This window comes from Podarcis gaigeae, assembly GCF_964106915.1.
Source record: "Podarcis gaigeae genome assembly, chromosome: 10".
NCBI lineage: Eukaryota > Metazoa > Chordata > Lepidosauria > Squamata > Lacertidae > Podarcis > Podarcis gaigeae.
Genome location: NC_139686.1, coordinates 28,607,952 through 28,626,559, shown reverse-complemented (window position 1 = coordinate 28,626,559; position 18,608 = coordinate 28,607,952). Strand labels below are relative to the sequence as shown.

The following is an 18,608-nucleotide window of genomic DNA, read 5'->3' as shown; positions in this document are numbered from 1 at the left end:
CATTCCACAATGTGTGGTGGGGGCTGCAGAAAAGGCCCCTGTGAACCTCTTGTGAAGGAGGCACATGAAGAAGGGCCTCAGATTAATATCACAGGGTCTGGATTAGTTCATATGTTGAGGTATTGCTGTCCTGCGCTGCTTAAGGCTTTAGAGGTCAAAACCAGCACTTTGAACTGGGCCCAGAAACTAATCCAGCCAGGCCAGGATTGGCGTTATATGCTCTGACTGTCTGGCCCCGGTGAATTTATTTATTCATTCACTAATTTGTGGATACTCCACCCTTTAATTATGCAATCGGGGTGGCTTTCAATAAAATGAACGGGGGGAACCCACATTAAAATAGCTAGTACTTAAAAATAAAGAATAACAGCCAATCTAGAAAATCATAAAGATGCGCCAGGATTAAAAAGATTATATATATATATATAAAGCTTTTAGCTAGGCACTGATGAGGCATTTGAGTGGCTTCCAGGTGAGCCTTTCTCTTGGGAGAATGCTCCATTGCCACAGTGCCACCACTGAAAAGGCCCTTCCTTTGTTAACCACATGTTGATCTTGGAGAAAGCACTCTGATGGATTATGCCGGCATTGTGTGCCTGCCAAAGAAGTGGGAAGCATGGGAATCTCATTCCTTCCCTCTCGTTTTCCCCAAGATAACTGCAGAGCGGGGGTGGGGGCCCCTTTCAACCCAGGGACCCCATTCCTTCAAGGGCAACCTTCCGAGGGTCAGGAGTAGATGCCAAAGCGGGCAGAACAATGGATGTGATTCTTGCCTTTGTTGATTAGGTTACATCACAGCCTGGCAAAAGCATTTGAGGAGGGTATGGCCTGTGGGAGGGGTATGTGGCCTGGCACAGTCTCATCGAGGGCCAAATGGAGAGCTGCATGTGACCCCCAGGACCGAGGTTCCCCACCTTGCAGTATATCATAGATGATGGTGACAGGCACTTGCTCTTGCCTGAATAAAGCTTGTGCTTTATTCACTGGTCTTATTTGCTAGTCTTTATGGTCGGCTGGACCTAATGGTCAGGGGTCCCTTTACCTTTACCTTATGGTAGGGCGGTAGGGATGGGGAAGCTGTGGCCCTCCTGGTTGCTATTGGACTCAAATTTCCATCAGCTTCGACCAGCATGGCCAGTGCTCAGGAATTATGGGAGCTGCAGTCCAGCAGCACCTGGAGAGCAACAGGTTTTCAATCCCTGCTTCGTGTTGGGTCACAGGACTCCTTGTTCCGCTTGGAAAATAAATAAGCAGGCCCTCTCCAGCCAGAAGAGGGCTGAGCAGAGCTTGCAGGGGTCAGGGAATGGGGACCTCAAAGGCCCACGCAGCTCCCAACCATCACCATATTAAAGACATATAAGGAATCACTGAAGCCAGCAAGCCTGCCCTCGCTTCTCTTGCTCACTGACCCTGCCTTTTTATTTGCAGATGGAACTGAAAAGCCCTACAGCCCAGTTTGCCCTCTCATGGTTCAGACCCGTCGTCCTGTCATGCTCTCACCTGCATGCTTAGCACCCCGTCTCATTAAGAATCTTCTGGCTCTCCCTTCCTCCCATCAGGACTTTTGCTCGTGCCCGTCTGGTAAGCAGGAGAGGCTGAGTGAATTGACGAAGGGGCAGTGGAGAAGGTGGAAACCCCAAGTGGGTCTGCTTTCTTTATCCTAGCTCTGGACTTGCACCTTGAGACTATGCTAGGAAATGAGTCTCTGGTTTAATAATCTTTACTCCTACAGGAGTAAGCATTGAAAGTCTCCTTTTCATGCCTCTAGCTCAGAGTTGGAGTGATCCAGGCTTTGCAGAGGTTGCAACTCCCTGTCATCTCTAACTGCTGGTCCTACTGGCTGGGTTTGATGGGAGATGTAGCCCAACCACACCTGAAGGACCACAGATTCTCCACCCTTGCTTTGAGCAAGGATCTTCCTTTTGCATCTTGAAGTGGGTGGCGGTTGACTTTTGACAAGACTTTCTGCCTTTTGCTCTTCCCTACGTGAGCCCCACAAATGCAGGTTCCACACTTTGGGTGCAGGAAACAGAACTCTGAGGATCTCTATTCATGGAAAGCAGAGATGGGAGACCTATGGCCTTCCTGATATTGTTGGACTCCAACTCCCATCGGCCCCAGCCAACGTAGCCAATGGCCAGGGATGATGGGAGTTGGAGTCCAACAATATCTAGAAGGCCACAGGTCCCCCACCCATGATGTAAAGAAGAAAACCCGCCACTGACCCATGTTCATGCCCATCCATAGTGTTGCTGCAAAGAAGGTTTGCTGATATGAAATTAATGCCTCCTAACGCAGTGAAATGTGGGACCTTGAGCTTGTGCTATGATTCTTGTACCGTGTGGTGTGGAAAACGAAAGGACAGGAAGTTCTTCTGCGTCGAGGTCCGGGCCAAAAGATGGATCTTGAAAAAAACCCCATTGGTCGATCCCCTTAACAAAACTGCTGGGAACTACAGCGCTAAGGTCATAAAAACAAAAGACGTTGCTTCTGTTTTCCTTCCCTTGCAAAAGAAAAAATATAGGGCATTTTTTTGGGGAAAAGTTCTGCACTGCAACTTGCATGATTTACAGTGCGATCCAATGCATGTTTATTCAGAAATATCTCCCAGTGTGTTCAATGGGTTTGACTCACAGGTTAGCCTTAGGCTTCTATTCCCTGCACTCTTAACTGAAAGTAAATGTAGCTGAATTCACTGGGACTTAATTTTGATTAAAGAGAATTTCAGATTGAAGGTCTTAGCCTTTTTCAGCCATGGGCTGGTCCACCGTCCCTCAGACCATGTGGTGGGCTGGACTATATTTTGGCGGAAAAAATGAACGAATTCCTATGCCCCACAAATAACCCAGAGATGCATTTTAAATAAAAGGACACATTTTACTCATGTAAAACATGCAGTTTCCCAGACCGTCCGTGGGCTGGATTGAGAAGGCGATTGGGCCGCATCTGGCCCATGGGCCTTAGGTTGCCTACCCCTGACCTAGGCTTTGAAAGCAACCCCCCCCCCAATGATAACTCATGCTTATTGTAACATCTCCTCCACGACTTGCCCTTTTGTGGTTTTTGCTCCCTGCATTCACAGATGCCCCTCCTGACCAAAGACTCTCCTCTGCCTCCTCCAAGAATTTTCTTATTGCTGATGGGATCTCTGAAAGCCAGAGGAACTGCAGGAAGATGCGCACCATCAAGGAGGCTATTGGAAAGGTGAGGACTAGAGCACTGCAATTTCAGGGCTGAGAGGCAGGGCGAGGCGAACGGTTATGCTAAACCGCCTTATGGAAAAACTCGAGACAAATTAGATTCCCCTTTTATTGTAACCCTACCCAGGCAACTCTTTGTGGCGAGAGCTTCTACACTGCTATTCCCAATTACTCTCAGAGCAGGGAGTGTACTAGCAGCCATCTGGAGCTGTGGGAAATTTAATGGCTACACTTTGGCCCTGCTTCCAGGGAAGGGGAATCCAAATTATCTTCCTCTGCCTCAAACCAATCCCAACAAGCTGTCTCCACAACTTCCTATGTAAGCTCCATGACTGCCATTTTGTGTAATATCTGTACACATCCCATTTGTCCTTCTCCAGAGAAGAGGGTCTTCTGAGTGCAGATCTGCAAGCTGGTGGGCTCTGCAGGTCTGTGGGGTGATGCTCTCCTTGACTAGCATGGGAGACCGAGTGTCCCTGAAGGTGAGTGCCGAGGTCTCCTCCCACCCAGACGTATCGGACGCCCAGCGTGCTGTAGATCAACTGACCCTGCCCTTCAATTCTCTCTTTTCCTCACTGGTTTGGTTGTAAATCCCATCCTTTAATGGAATTACTATTGGAAAAGCAATGATATTTCACAGTGTAGGGTTTGATTTAATGTAACTTGTCAGGGACGGGTTATTTCTTTTCCATTTAAATCAGTAAATCTGTTGGATTTCCTTGCAGAACAAACACTGCCTGCTGGAGCTGGAGGTCCAGGTGGCGAGGGAACTAATTAAAAGTGAAATATACCCCATCGTTATCCATGTCGAGGTCACAGAGAAGAACGTCAGGGGAGTCAGGTATGAAAAGCCCTTCTCAGGATTGACACGGGTTGCAATGCAGATGGGAAGAGCTGGCTTCAGATGGTATAGGCAGTCCGGCGCCCCCTTCTCTGCCATGACACAGCTCCAGATGAGAGCCCTTCTTCCTCTAGCTGAGCTTGCCGGAAGAAGCCCCAACTTTTCCATTGTGCTTAGACCCAGCTCCATGCCCTACTGAATTACTACCTGGAGACGGGCAATATCTCGGTGGAAGAGCATCTTCTTTGCATGTAGCATGTCCCAGGTTCACCCTCTAGCACCTGCTACTAGGAGAGACCCTGTCTGAAATCTGTGTTGCATGCACAGTCTCCCAGGTTCAGTCGTTGGAATTTCCAAGTAGGGCTGTGAGATAGCCCTGTCTGAAATCCTGGGAAGCAGCTGCCAGTCAGTGTGGACCGAGCTAAATGGAGAAATGGCCTGGTCCAGCTCGCTCAGTAGAGGATGAGGCTCTTAATTTCAGCGTCATGTGTTTGAGCCCAAAGTTGGGCAAAAGATTCCTGCATCTCAGGGGATTGAACTAGATGGCACTTGTGGTCCCTTCCAACTCTACAATTTTGATTCCATGAATATAAGGCAGCAGACTTAGGGAAATGTTCCCTGATACCAAGATGAAGGATTCTATGGAACGCAGATAGAGAGAATTGATAAGAATAATGATCTGCTGTGACCTTGATGGAAGCATACAATAAATGAGCCGCCTTGTGTTTTGGCTCATCTTCCTCTCCCCCCCCCCCTTTTTTCTTTTCTTTTTCCTCCCCTCCCCCCCTCCTCCTTTCCTTTTCCTTTTTTCTTTCCCATAATGGCTTATGTTCTATGCCATATACTTTGATATTTTTTGTAGTTTTTAAAGCTTTTTTCATTATTATTATTAAGGATTTTTCATTAAAAAATTCTTCAATTTTGGTTGTTTATAAAGAAAAATAAAAGTATTAAAAAATAAAAAATAAGGCAGTGGACTGGGGCATTGAACCATCTAAAGAGGTGTAGCAAGCTATGCTTTTCTGAAATTTCCTCTTCTGCGCTGCAATCAAAGCTGAAAGAGCCATGTCCTCTTTCTTGCTTTGGCAGCTAACCACCCTAGAATACAGGTGTCTCACAGTGAGAAGATGAGTATAACAGCTGACAGGTTTCCCTGAAAGACAATTTCTCCATCTTTGTTGGTCCTCTCCCAAACTCCGTAGCCTCAAGGAAGTGTTTTTAGGGAACTATTCTCATTCTGTGCAAGAGGACGATAAGACCCAGTAGGCTGAGCCAATATTCTGAAACAACTGACTTGGGGGACCCCAATAGGCTGAATCAACTGACTTGGGGGGGGGGGGACCATAGAATTGCAGAGTTGGAAGGGACCATCTAGTTCAACCCGCTACAATGCAAGAATCTCAGCGGAACCATCCATGACAGGTGGCCATCCAACCTCTGGTTAAAGACCTGCACCTTCATTGCTTCATTTTTTTCCTGCAACTCCTTCACAAGCAGTGCTGATGCAGAAAGCTTTGAAAAACCACCACATTAGAAGCCATATAGGTAGTTGCACCCATCTCGGTTTTCTCTATATGGATTGGCAGTGGCTCTTTCCAGTTTCGGACATGCAGTTTTTCCTGGCCTTGGGTGGCGATTGAACCCAGGGACCCTCTGCACATGAAACGAGTGCCCTACCACTGAACTGCGCCCCATCCCCAGATACACTATGGACCATAAGGTTTCACCGGTTGCCCAAACTCTCCTTTGGGTGGTTACAGTGTCTGCTGAATTTTTTAAAGCTCCTTCTGCAAAAATCCTGAATGTTTTGCTTCAGATGGGAACGCACGTGGACTGTGATTTGTGACATCGTCCTGGTGCAGGGGGCGGAGGAAGCTCCCAACTGGAGCGTTTGCTTGGCGGTCCATCAGTTCTTGGGATCAGACCATTAGACTTCAACATGCTTAAGCTAACATGCTTGACTTAACCCATTTCGGCGAATGCATTATTCATAGCGTCTTGAGGAGTCTACTGATGGCATGTTTCTCTGCTGTGCTCTTCCCTCCTAGGAGCTGGCTGGGGAAGCCGGGGCTTCGCGACTCGGAGGTGCTGAAGCAGTGCCGGAAGGCCAAGTGGACTCTGCACACCTTGCCGTGCTTGGGGGCCTGGGTGGATCCTCACGCCTGGGCCAGTGCGGAGGAGCTGGTGAAGGTGGTGCGGGCCCATGTCTTCCAGGAGCAGACCAGGATTGTGTGGGTCGAGGAGAGGGATTTGTGATGGGTGTCTGGAGGTGTCTGCAAGCAGAAAAGCCTCTGCAGGACAGAGGCTTCGATCCACGACCCACTGATGATGTTCTGGATCTTTGATTCACTCCAGATATCCTACAGACATAGCCCATTTCCTTTGTGGTCCAGTCGTTCCCTCAGTTAGCCTGAGAAGGGGAAAAATGTGCCTCTGCATTTCACTGCCTCCAGTATTGACTCCACTATCCCAGGCCCTTCCTCGTTTCCTGTGTTCTCTGTGGCTGTTGTCTCTACCTCCATTCACACCCTTTTGGAAGTATGTGTGTTCATTGGAGGGGATGGGGTGCCCTCGTATGCACGCATATGGACATAGAGTGTCCCCTCAGCCAGAGGGACTGTGAGCGGGCAGGAGACACCCTCTGTGCCCGCCGCTTTCTTGTGCCTAAATTATTGATGGACCCTTTTTATTGAAGACCAGAATATGGAAAAAGAATTAAACAGCATTAACAATGGAAATGAACAACTGGCTGCTTCTTGAGTTCGCTGGGAAGGAAGCACATTTCCAACTTGTTCCTAGTTGCCTGCCTCTGTCTCCACTCCTTCCTTTTTGCCTAGTAATAATAATTTATTATTTATACCCCACCCATCTGGCTGGGTTTCCCCTGTCACTCTGGGCAGCTCCCAACAGAATATTAAAAACACAGTAAAACAGCAAACATTAAAAACTTCCCTAAACAGGGCTGCCTTCAGGTGTCTTCTAAAAGTCAGATAGTTGTTTATTTCCTTGACATCTGATGGGAGGGCGCCACTGCCGAGAAGGCCCTCTGCCTGGTTCCCTGTAGCTTTGCTTCTTGCAATGAGGGAACCGCCAGAAGGCCCTTGGCTCTGGACCTCAGCGTCCGGGCAGAATGATGGGGGTGGAGACGCTCCTTCAGGTATACTGGGCTGAGGCCGTTTAGGGCTTTAAAGGTCAGCACCAACACTTTGAATTGTGCACAATTCTTGAATTGTGTCTCTCTGCAGTTCACCTGCTGCCTCTTGTGTGGCTAAAGGCACAAACTGTGTAAGTAGGAATCTGCCTTATACCAAGTCAGACTTGCAGTGTTGTCTGCACTGACTGGTGGTGATTCTACAGAGTTACAGGCAGGGGTCACTTCCAGCTTTACCTGGAGAAGCTGAAGATTGAAGCTTGGATCTTCTGCTTGCATAGCAGATATCCATGGCCCCTTCTAGGGAAAGAGTGGCTTTCGCTTTTATTCTTGGGCAACTTCCTGTTCCTCTTTGATTCATTCCCCCTCAGTCCCCAGGTTGTCAGCAGAGGAACAGCTGTAGTGCTTTGTCAGAAACAAGAGGCTGGGTCCAGAAAGTCAGCTGTTGCACTTACTCAACAGAGGCTGTCTTCACTTAAATGTCATGAGCTGGGGTTGCCAACAGGGTGCCCTCCAATTATAGCTCCCATCACCCCTGACCATTGGCTGTTCTGCCCTGGACTGATGGGGAGTTGGAGTCCAATAACACCATGTTGGCTGCCCCTTGTTGTAGGATGACATGCTCAGATCACTTGGCCTTGAACTCTTCCATCTTATCCCTTCCCTATGGACATGGGGGCCAAGAATGGGGTGGGGCGGAAGAGGGTGAAGCGCAGTAAATGAAATGCACGGAGGGGGAGAGTTAAGAGCTACCATGCAGAAGTCAGCCCCAGCTGGCTTTTGGTACATAACAGAGCTCTTGGCTTACCTTCTGAGTTGTGTTCTGGAAAGGATGTGACAGAGAGAGAGAGAGAGAGAGAGAGGGAGAGAGAGAGGTGGTCTGATCCCAGAGCTTGTCTTCTGTTGCTTCTAGGGCCCCCCTGACATTGCAATATGCCACAAAAGTCTGGCAAGTGTTCATAAAGGAGGGCTGTGGAAAGCTGGTATAGAGCAGCTCCTTAGGCTCTTCCTGAGTCAAGCTATTGGCACTTTTAGCTCAATGCTGTCTATACACTGGCTGGCAGTGGCTCTCCAGTATGGTCTCTCCAAGCTTTTACCAGCACCTTGTTCCTGACCTGAAGAAACTCAGACATTTTTTTGGCAGCAGTATTTCACTGTAGGAATCACACTCCACACTGTTTCTCTTCCCTGTGTTTGTTTCGGAACCTGTTTCTGACGCCCACAATTTCTTCTGGGGCCCACATGCGGTGGCTACTTCTGCATTTGTACTTTACCAGTTCCTTTTGCGCCAGCGGCCTGGTTCCTTGTGTGGGTAGAGCTGGGTTAAAGGAGTCTTGGGTAAATATTAACCCTGCAAGTTAATTTGGCCTGCCGCAGAGCAAGGGCAGCTCCAGGGGTGTTAGCAGAGGAATGCCATTTGCCTCCGCAGGCAGCTATTCGAAGGGTAGTAAATACCTTGTAGAAGTCGTGTAAAGAGTCATTTAATGCAGCTGCATTTGGGAAGATGCAAAGGGGGGGGGTGTACTGTAAAGCCATAAAACAAAAGGAAGAGGTTATTTCTCAAGAACATCAACAAAAACACCACCAAAAGATGAAAAATGGCAGCAAGGATAAGATAAGCATTAACATAACACAGTCCTGTGCATGACTTGTAGTAAGGCATCTTTTTATATTCCTAATCATAATTCATCTCAGTTGTGGCCTTATAGGCCATTGCAGTTTCTCTGAATTCTCGATTTAGAATCGAACCCAAAGATATGGGTGTTCTGAGAAGAGGGATTAGATTTATGTTTGGACTGCGGACTGTGACTTTCTAACACTCTTGTACAGACGGCCTTTTCAGGCTTATAGCCAGTCTGTTTCATAGGTTCAAGAACCCCAATATACTGGGATACAAATTGCTGGATAGGAAAGGGGAAAATGTTGCTTGCCTGCTGCTACTGTTGGACACATCTCACCTTGGCTGTTCTGGATTCCCTCATTTTCAACGCCTTGGTTGGCAGATTGAGAGCAGCACTTATTTTTTATTTTGTTCATTTGTTTAAAATATAAATATCCCTCTTTTTTTAATTAGGTGGCTAAGAAATAGTAGTACAAATAAAAACGTCGGTAAAAACATCTCAGCGTTGAGTAAAAATGCAGGCTGGATAAGGAACAAATGAACCTATTGGATTATAAAACAAATCCTTTAAAAGCCCAGTGGAAAAGGAAAATCTTTTAAAAGTCGACAGGATTGGACTGTGGGAAAACTAGTGCCAGGGATAAAGAAGAAAGGGTATTGCTTTTTTCCAACTGAGCTTAGCACCTGTAGCAAAGGGGCTTTATGTGTGTCCTCTTCCACAGCTGTTGAAGGGTAGGGAGGCTCCTGCAGTGCCCATGTATTACAGAGCCTTTTCAAAAGCCAACATGTTGAATTTTACTTGGATGTTAATAGGTAACTTGTGCAACTGATCAGGCTGAACACTCTCATATGTGTCATTCACCTTGTGAGGAGTCGGGCTCTGACATGCTGCACAAATTGGCCCTGCCAGACAGCCTCCAAGGGTCGCTCCACAAAAAGTGCCTCCTAGCAGCCCATCCTTAAAGACACAGAAACATGAATGATGGTAGCCAGAGCCTTAGTGGGCGGGTTGGAAGGATATTAACTGAAGCAGTGAGAGAGAGGAGGCCAGAAGATTTTGTGCCGGAAGAGTAATATAATAATAATTTATTAAGCAACCTAAACAACTAGGTGCTGTACAATCAATGAAGAACAATAAAACAAATGGCTCTGCCAACAGGCTTAGTGTCTGTAAATCAAATGCGGGGCAGACATGGTAAATCATAATTGAAGTAACACTGATAGCAGACTTGAGCAGGCTGCTGGCCTCAAGCCAGTCTCAAAGCAGCATAACAGCTGCAAATTCCACTGGAGGCAGCAGGGACATCCCACCATTTTGTCTGGGTCCAAATCTTAGAAGGATTGAGGGCTACCATGTATGGTTATCTACATCACTCTGGGAGTCTCCTGTCACTCTGGGTGCTCCAGTATCTGTTGATGTTTCTCTTAGCTGCTTTGGGTCAGAAAACTGCATGTGAAGCGAATGAGGGGACAAATTGACTCCCCTGCAAGGAAAGGTTGCGGCATTCGAGACAATTTAGTTAGCAAAAAAGGAAGTACCGGGTAAGAGGTGACACGATAAAATTACACATGGCATGGAGAAAACGGTAGAGGAACATTTTCGTCTCCTTTTTATTTATTTATCTGGTTTTTCAAATTAAAATTTTACAGAGATATCTCAAATATAAATCATAAAAAACAAGATTCCAAGGAATCTCCTGGACTTCCATTCTCCCGTATTAACCATTTCCTCCTGCATCTTTTATGATGATTCAAATCTTTTACATCTCCATTGTGTCCAGAATCCTTAAACTACAAGTGATATTCCAATCCTACTAATGATTTTAACTGTCCAAGATAAGTTACAATTTTTCCCCATTCCTTATTAAAATTTTGGTCTTCCTGATTTCTGACTCTTCCGGTTATTTTACCCATTTCAGCACTGCCCATCAACTTCATTCTTCTGTGATAGGAACTGTATTTTCTTTCCATCTCTGGGCCAATAACATCTGTGCAGCCATCAGCAGCCTTTGGGAACATCACTAGCAGGGTTATCTGAAGATTTGTAAAATGAAATTACTACCTATTCAGAATGAGTAATGTAATAACTTAGGTAATGATATAACCAGAATAGGAAAGGAAGTGAAATGCAAAGATGCAAAATTTAAGTTTGTAAACCATTAGGCGGGCGGAAAGTCATTAGGCTCAGTTGAGCCAAAGAGATTTAATAAGAGGATACGAAGCTACGCAATGTGATTATATGTAAAACTAATAAAAATTATTATAAAAACAACATCTATGCAGCCATGGTATGCGACCACGGCAAATTTTCCTCTCATATAACGCTAGAACCTGTGGACATCCAATGAAGTTGATTGTTAAGAGGATTCAGGAAAATGCTTCTTCACACATTGCATAGTCAGACTATGGAACTCCCTGCCACAGGAGGCAGTGACGCCACCAACTTGGATGGCTTCAAAAGAGGACTGGACAGATTCTTGGAGAAGGCCATGATGGCTGTGCTCTGCTTCCACAGATGGAGGAAGTAATGCTTTTGAGTACCAGTTGCCGACAACCGCAGGAGGGGAGAGTGCTATTGTGTTTGAGCCCTGCTTGCGGGTTTCCCACAGGCGTCTGGTTGGCCACTTTGAGAACATCACTTCTTCCTTGTATAAAACTGGGTCAAACATATGAAGGAAGGGACCTTTTACCATATGTGGTGGGAATGCAGAGAAATTTAAAAAAAGGGGGGAAATGATATACAATGAGTTGAAGAAAATGTTTAAAATGACATTTATTAAAAAACAGACACACACCCAGAAGCATTTTTATTAGGGATTGTAGTACAAGACCTGCCAAGGAAAATAAATTATTTATTTATGTATGCTACAACAGCGGCAAGAGTCTTGATTGCACAAGGATGGAAGAATGAGGAAATCCCGACAAAAGAACAGTGGCAAGAGAAATTGATGAACTCTGCAGAACTGGCGGAATTGACATGCAAATTGCGAGACAAGGACAACTGTGACTTTAAAGAAGAACTGTGACTTTAAAGAAGAAGAAATACAAATTATTTAAAAAGACAACAAAATGAACTGGACTCCTTGGCAGGTTTTGAATAAACATACACAAATTTATTGAGGGTTAACATAGTAGACAGATAATACAAGGATGTACACAATTTTACAATATGCAGAAGTTAACATGGGTTGAGGGAAGTCTTAGGGGGGGATGGAGAGAGGGTTTGTTGGGGAGGTGGGAGGGGGGGAAATGCGGGGGGGGGGAATAATAAAGATGATTTGTTTTGATAATTTGTTATGTTGAAATTGTTAATAAAAATCTATATATATATAAAGAGAACCGGTTCTTTCTATGCTCTCATATCAGTGGAAGACTTCCAATGATTTGTTTCTCTGGGGTTGCCAGTTTGACCCATGCAAAGTGCTGGAGCTTTGCAAATGTGAAGTTTATCAGGCCAGGGCGGTTCCAACGAGTGCCTATCACCTTCGCATCTCGGGGCCTAAGGCATGTTGTTCCCAATAAGTCAGTGAAAGAACATGCTGATGTTCAAAGGGAATCTAAAAATAATATATACATTTATATATTAAAATACCAGGGGAGCACTAAAGAAATGGAAAGCTGCCTGGAGTTCTTTGAAAAATCTGTGGCAGATAGAATACTGCGCCTTTCTGAAGAGGTAAGCGCTCAGCTATGGCTAAAACGAAGCGGTTCAAGTATTATTTCACTGTACATTTTAGTTATTAATTTTATATCCCATTCTTCCTCCCAAAGGAGCCCAGGACATCTGTGATAATGCAATGCAATTACAAATATTTTTTTTAAAACATTTTAAAACAATTGAAATGTCTGAAAACACATAACTCTCGCAGCCAGTAATTTCAAGGTGGCCAAGAACAGTGATTTTCAGCTATCAAATGCCTGGGTCAACAGAAATGTCTTAAATGCTTCCTAGAAGTTAATAATGAGGGCATTCCAGAAATGGGGATCTGCCACCGAGAAGGTCCTGCCCTGGGTCAAATGGGCTGTATCCTGCAACAGCACCACCAGCAGGGCCTCCTATGCTGATTATTGGGGTACTCTGCAAGGAGAATTATGGACTTTGGATTGATAGGGGTTGGAAATGGGAGCAGTGCAGTGTATAATCTTTGAACAACAGCAACAAAAGAGAAAATAAAATCCTATTGGAGAAAAAGTGTCAGGAATATGATCTGGAGTAAGCCTGGGACTAGGAGTCGGGACCAACAGAAATCAAGATCAAAGAGCCAACCAGGACCAACAAGATTGGGTTTGCCACAGTTCATGCAGCCTCTGTTGGCCAAGCAAATCACTGCTGAGACAGGAATATGTTTTACACTCCTTCCTGTTGTTCTTCAATGAAAAGCTGCAGTTAGGCATTTCACCACATGGGGCAGTGGTCAGCAGTTCCTAACACTATTCCCACAATGCTGAATTCTGCAACCTATATAAATTATGCAAATAGAGCAGATTTGCATAATTTCACTTGTTTTGCATAATTGTTTATCATCTATTATGTTTATTCTTTTCAATAATTTATTCCGTCTGTGTGTTTTGTTTTTCCAAAATAGAACTAATCAAGGGAAGAGGGACAAATCTTAGCCAGACAAGCTAGTGCTCCATTTTCAACCACTGGACATCTCAATCACCTGCTCCTTTGACTTCCAAGAGTTCAGCAGACTTCGTCTAACACTGTCAAATATACATTCAAAGCAATAAGGCCTAGATGCCTGCTTTTTTTTTTACAAAAATGTAAGCCAAGACCTTCAGGAAGCTGCATGAGCCACCCACAACCAATTTTTGGTGCACTTGTGTCTTTCTGTGGAACTGTTAGCATCCACAAAGCTGTGAAATATGGGTCTCATAGATGAAGGAATCAGACTGGAAGGTTAACTCCATCTGCAACTGAACTTGGGGAGGGGTAGCTCGGCTTGGTGTATGCAGCAGTACTCACTTAAGCAGCTATTGATTGCTGAATCGTAAAAGTGACTGCAAGTAACAGCACTACATTATGAGCACTGGGAGTATGTTGGGAAATAGAGCTTCATAAGCTGGAAAGGAGCATAGTTTCATAAGCTGGAAGGTGGATACGTGTCCTGCCTTAAAGAGGACAGTCCTCTGTTTGAAGGGCTGCCCGAGTCCAGCCCAAGTCTGGTTTAAAGAAAAAGAGCAATAAAAGGGAAGAGAGGCAGGGGCCTCGAAGATGCTCTTCCAGTTTGCAATTGGACAGCAGACTGAGCAGGCACACAGGTTATGCAGGCATTCCTCAATCCATTAAGATATAAAGGTAAAGGGACCCCTGACCATTAGGTCCAGTCGTGGCTGACTCTGGGGTTGCGGCGTTCATCTCGCTTTTTTGGCCGAGGGAGCCGGCGTACAGCTTCTGGGTCATGTGGCCAGCATGACTAAGCTGCTTCTGGCGAACCAGAGAAGTGCACGGAAACGCTGTTTACCTTCCCGCCGGAGCGGTACCTATTTATCTACTTGCACTTTGACGTGCTTTTGAACTGCTAGGTTGGCAGGAGCAGGGACCGAGTAACAGGACCTCACCCCGTCGTGGGGATTAAAACCACCTACCTTCTGATCGGCAAGTCCTAAGCTCTGTGGTTTAACCCACAGTGCCACCCGTGTCCCCCCCCATTAAGATTTATTTCTATTTAAATCATAGTAATCCTACATTTCCATTTCTACAAATGAAATTGCATATGCAGATCCGAGTCCTCTGAGTGGGCATGGATGGAGTGTGGCAGGCAAGGGGTGCCCCAGTGTGGTTCGGCTTGGCTTCCTCTCTGTCGGCATCAAGGGGGGGGGGAGCTGTCCTGGCAAGGGCTGCATCGGCCAGTACCTCTGGTTAAGAACTTAATTCGTTCCGGAGGTCCGTTCTTAACCTGAAACTGTTCTTAACCTGAGACACCACTTTAGCTAATGGGGTCTCCTGCTGCCACTGCACAATTTCTGTTCTCATCCTGAAGCAAAGTTCTTAACCCGAGGTACTATTTCTGGGTTAGCAGAGTCTGTAACCTGAAGCATCTGTAATCTGAAGCGTCTGTAACCCAAGGTACCACTGTATAGTTTATTTTATTTCAGATTGTTGTTTTAGCATTTGTATTTAAAAGTTCTTTTTTGTGTGACTGCTGTTAGCCACCCTGGGCTCTTGTGGGAGCAAGAATGGTGTGTCCGGAAATATAATAATAATAATAATAATAATAATAATAATAATAATAATATAATCCGATTTGTATTCTCTGGCAAATACCTAGTAATTAAAACAACAACAACCCTGTTGCCAACAACCTGTCTGTGATATTTGAATGACCCATTTTCATAATTTAGAATCCCCCATCCGGCCATCTCAAAGCACCCTAAGGCAAAAATCTCGCAAGATGTGAGCTAACAGGTGGTCTGGGGGAACATGGACCAGAATTGATAGATTGGTAAACTTGCATGGTCGGGCACTATTGCAGCTGGGGAAGCCAGAAGGGATTTGAAAGCTGGTAGGGAATCTAAAAATCTAGGTCAAAAAGCCTAGATGTGCATATCTTCCCTTCAAGATGCCATTGATAATATTCTAAAAGGCAACGTGTTTTAATTAGGTCACTGCTCATCAAAGCATGTAACAAAGAGAAGAATGTGCATAAAATCCAGAGCAGCATGATCTACTTGGAATGAATGACTGTCCCTTATGGGAAGGTCTTTAGGAACAGAGATGTGGGTGGGGGAAAAGGGAAAATTATCAGTTTCACTTCTCAAAAGCAGGGAGGAGGTCAGCTTCCAGCAGCCAGCCTATAAAGGCAAGCATGTAAAAATAGAAATGTACATTTGTGTGTGTGTGTGTGTGTGCGTGCGCGTGTGTGTGTGTGTCTGCACGCAAGTGTGTCTGAGTTTAACTCACATGAGCATTTTTTCTTTCCTTGCCAAACTAGGATCGCCAGATGCTCTGGTTTTCTGTTCCATATTGCAGGAACATCATTCACAGAAGCAGAAAATGTGGCCATTGAACTGCTCCTGTATTGTTATTCAAAATGCTACAATTCCATGAAGCGGCAGACCATATGACTCTTTTTGAAATGGTGCTCCTGGCAGCCTACTGCAAAGGATCCTTATCAGCTGACACTACCTGTGAGTATTGAAAGCAGCAAGCCCTTGGACTCTGCATTTGCAGCCTCCGCAGTGAGTCAAAGATGGTTTGGCAATCTTCAGAGTGAGTCAAAGATGGCCTTGGCATTCCTCCATCTGTAGATGGCAGAGTGCATGGCTGCACGTAAGAACCATCCTCATCATGTATTTAAAGCATTCTTGCATCATCCCCCACCCCAAAGAATCCTGGGTCAAAGATCTTTCTCTCCATGGTTGTGGTTTGGCTTTGGAGTCAGGGAAGTCTCCATCCCAGTGCATAAACATGGCCCTTTGCCTGATGTGTTCTCGTACCTTTCACAGAAGACCATCGAAACATGCTAGTAGAAGGCCTTTTTTTCAGCTGAAACTCACCAGAACTCAGTTCTGGCACCTCTCAGGTGGGCGCTATTGCCACGGTAAGAGAACAAGGAGGGCATTCCTGGTGAGTTCTTCTGGTACACCTTTCTTTCATAGAAAAATAGCACTGACTAGTAGACGCGGGTGGCACTGAGGGCTTGCCGATCAGTAGGTCGGCGGTTTGAATCCCCGCGACGGGGTGAGCTCCTGTTGCTCAATCCCTGCTCCTGCCAACCTAGCAGTTCGAAAGCACTCTTAAGTGCAAGTAGATAAATAGGTACTGCTTTGGCGGGAAGGTAAACGGCGTTTCCGTGTGCTGCTTTGGTTCGCCAGAAAGCAGCTTAATCATGCTGGCCACATGACCCAGAAGCTGTACACCGGCTCCCTTGGCCAATAAAGCGAGATGAGCGCCGCAACCCCAGAGTCGTCCGTGACTGGACCTAATGGTCAGGGGTCCCTTTACCTTTAGTAGCATCTATTCTCAAACCAAGAATTGTGCTCTGACCCCAGCATCCTCTTCCATCTCTATTGCATACTGTAGAAGACTAAAACGAAAACGAAATACCTTACAGCTAGTTTGCTACATTTCAAGAGGCAAGTTTGCTACCTTGACTCTTGTTTGTAAGAATTAAGCCGTAATTCTTCCCCTAGATGTTTTTAATGTATGCCTAAGCATGGAAGCGCAGTAAGGGGGAGAGACAGGCATTTGCAAAGATTATCATACAGCTGTTCTTGCCAGGGGTAGCAGTGGCTGCATACACTCTGTGTATTTAATTTGGAAATTGCTTAATTGTTTAAATTGGTTGTGAACTTTTTTATGTTTTTTATTGTTTATGACTACTTTTGTTATGTTTGTAAATATGTACTTTTTCATGTTGAAACCCGCTTTGTGCATGGTTTTAACTATGTAAATGTGGGATGCAAATAAAATGATGTATGTATGTATTTAAAGCATATCGCTTTTCCCAATGAATCCTGGGAATGGTTGTTTATACCTCACAGAGCTACGGTTCCCAGCACCCTTAAACTACAGGTCCCAGGATTTTCTGAGGGAAAGCCATGTACTCAAAATGTGCCTTATAAGTACAATGTGCAGTGCTGGATTTATGTATAAGCTAAACACGCTATAGCTTGGGGCCTCACTCTCTTGGGCCCCACCAAAAAATTAAAGGGAAAAAACTGAATGTACATTTCCAAAATATAAGGTAAAAAAACAAAATAAAACCTACATACAGCACCAGTGTTTTCTGTTGTGTAGGTTCCTATGATGTAAGTAATGGGCCCTGCCTGCTAGCCTGCTCCCTAAAATACCGCATAGCTTGTTGTTGTTTAGTCGTTTAGTCGTGTCCGACTCTTCATGACCCCCTGGACCAGAGCACGCCAGGCACTCCTGTCTTCCACTGCCTCCCGCAGTTTGGTCAAACTCATGTTTGTAGCTTCAAGAACACTGTCCAACCATTTCGTCCTCTGTCGTCCCCTTCTCCTTGTGCCCTCCATCTTTCCCAACATCAGGGTCTTTTCCAGGGAGTCTTCTCTTCTCATAAGGTGGCCAAAGTATTGGAGCCTCAGCTTCAGGATCTGTCCTTCTAGTGAGCACTCAGGGCTGATTTCCTTAAGAATGGATAGGTTTGACCTTCTTGCAGTCCATGGGACTCTCAAGAGTCTCCTCCAGCACCATAATTCAAAACCATCAATTATTCGGTGACCAGCCTTCTTTATGGTCCAGCTCTCACTTCCATACATCACTACTGGGAAAACCATAGCTTTAACTATACGGACCTTTGTTGGCAAGGTGATGTCTCTGCTTTTTAAGATGTTGTCTAGGTTTGTCATTACTTTTCTCCCAAGAAGCAGCATCTTTGAATTTCGTGGCTGCTGTCACCATCTGCAGTGATCATGGAGCCCAAGAAAGTAAAATTTCTCACTGCCTAGGGCCTCATCAAACCCATATCCTGCCCTGACAATGTGCACCCATTGTGTTGCTGCCCCTTAATATTTGAGATGTACCAGGAATTATTCCTGATAAACTAACATATTCTGGTTTCTGTCCTCTCAAACAAACTCAGCCCAGCTCTGTAATGCAAAGAGCAAAGGAATTGCTCCTTTTTAACCTCCTTAATTGCCTGCAACCCACAGGTTATCAGGTGTGAAGGGAAACTAATTTCCACCAGGTGATCTTTGCTTGCGCACCCTTATTTACTAGTGAGCCGGCCTGAGAAATCAATGTTTGCAATATGCATGCCATTTCCTTCACTGAGAAGATAAATTCTCCATTGGTAAGGGGGTGCTTTTCACTGCCTGACAAAG

At 45.4% G+C, this 18,608-nt stretch overlaps 1 protein-coding gene across 3 annotated transcripts in view; it reads left to right on the top strand.

Moving 5' to 3' along the window:
• The window catches only part of CARD10 (caspase recruitment domain family member 10), a 42,674-nt gene extending 35,895 nt beyond the window's left edge, over positions 1–6,779 (top strand). For all 3 annotated transcript variants that reach the window (XM_083701111.1, XM_083701109.1, XM_083701110.1), the window contains exons 19-22: positions 1,429–1,581; positions 3,083–3,204; positions 3,926–4,041; positions 6,090–6,779. In XM_083701111.1, the coding sequence (XP_083557237.1) occupies positions 1,429–1,581; positions 3,083–3,204; positions 3,926–4,041; positions 6,090–6,297 (599 nt within the window). In that variant the 3' untranslated portion in view covers positions 6,298–6,779. The remainder of the gene's footprint in view (positions 1–1,428; positions 1,582–3,082; positions 3,205–3,925; positions 4,042–6,089) is intronic.
• Positions 6,780–18,608: the final 11,829 nt, after the last annotated feature.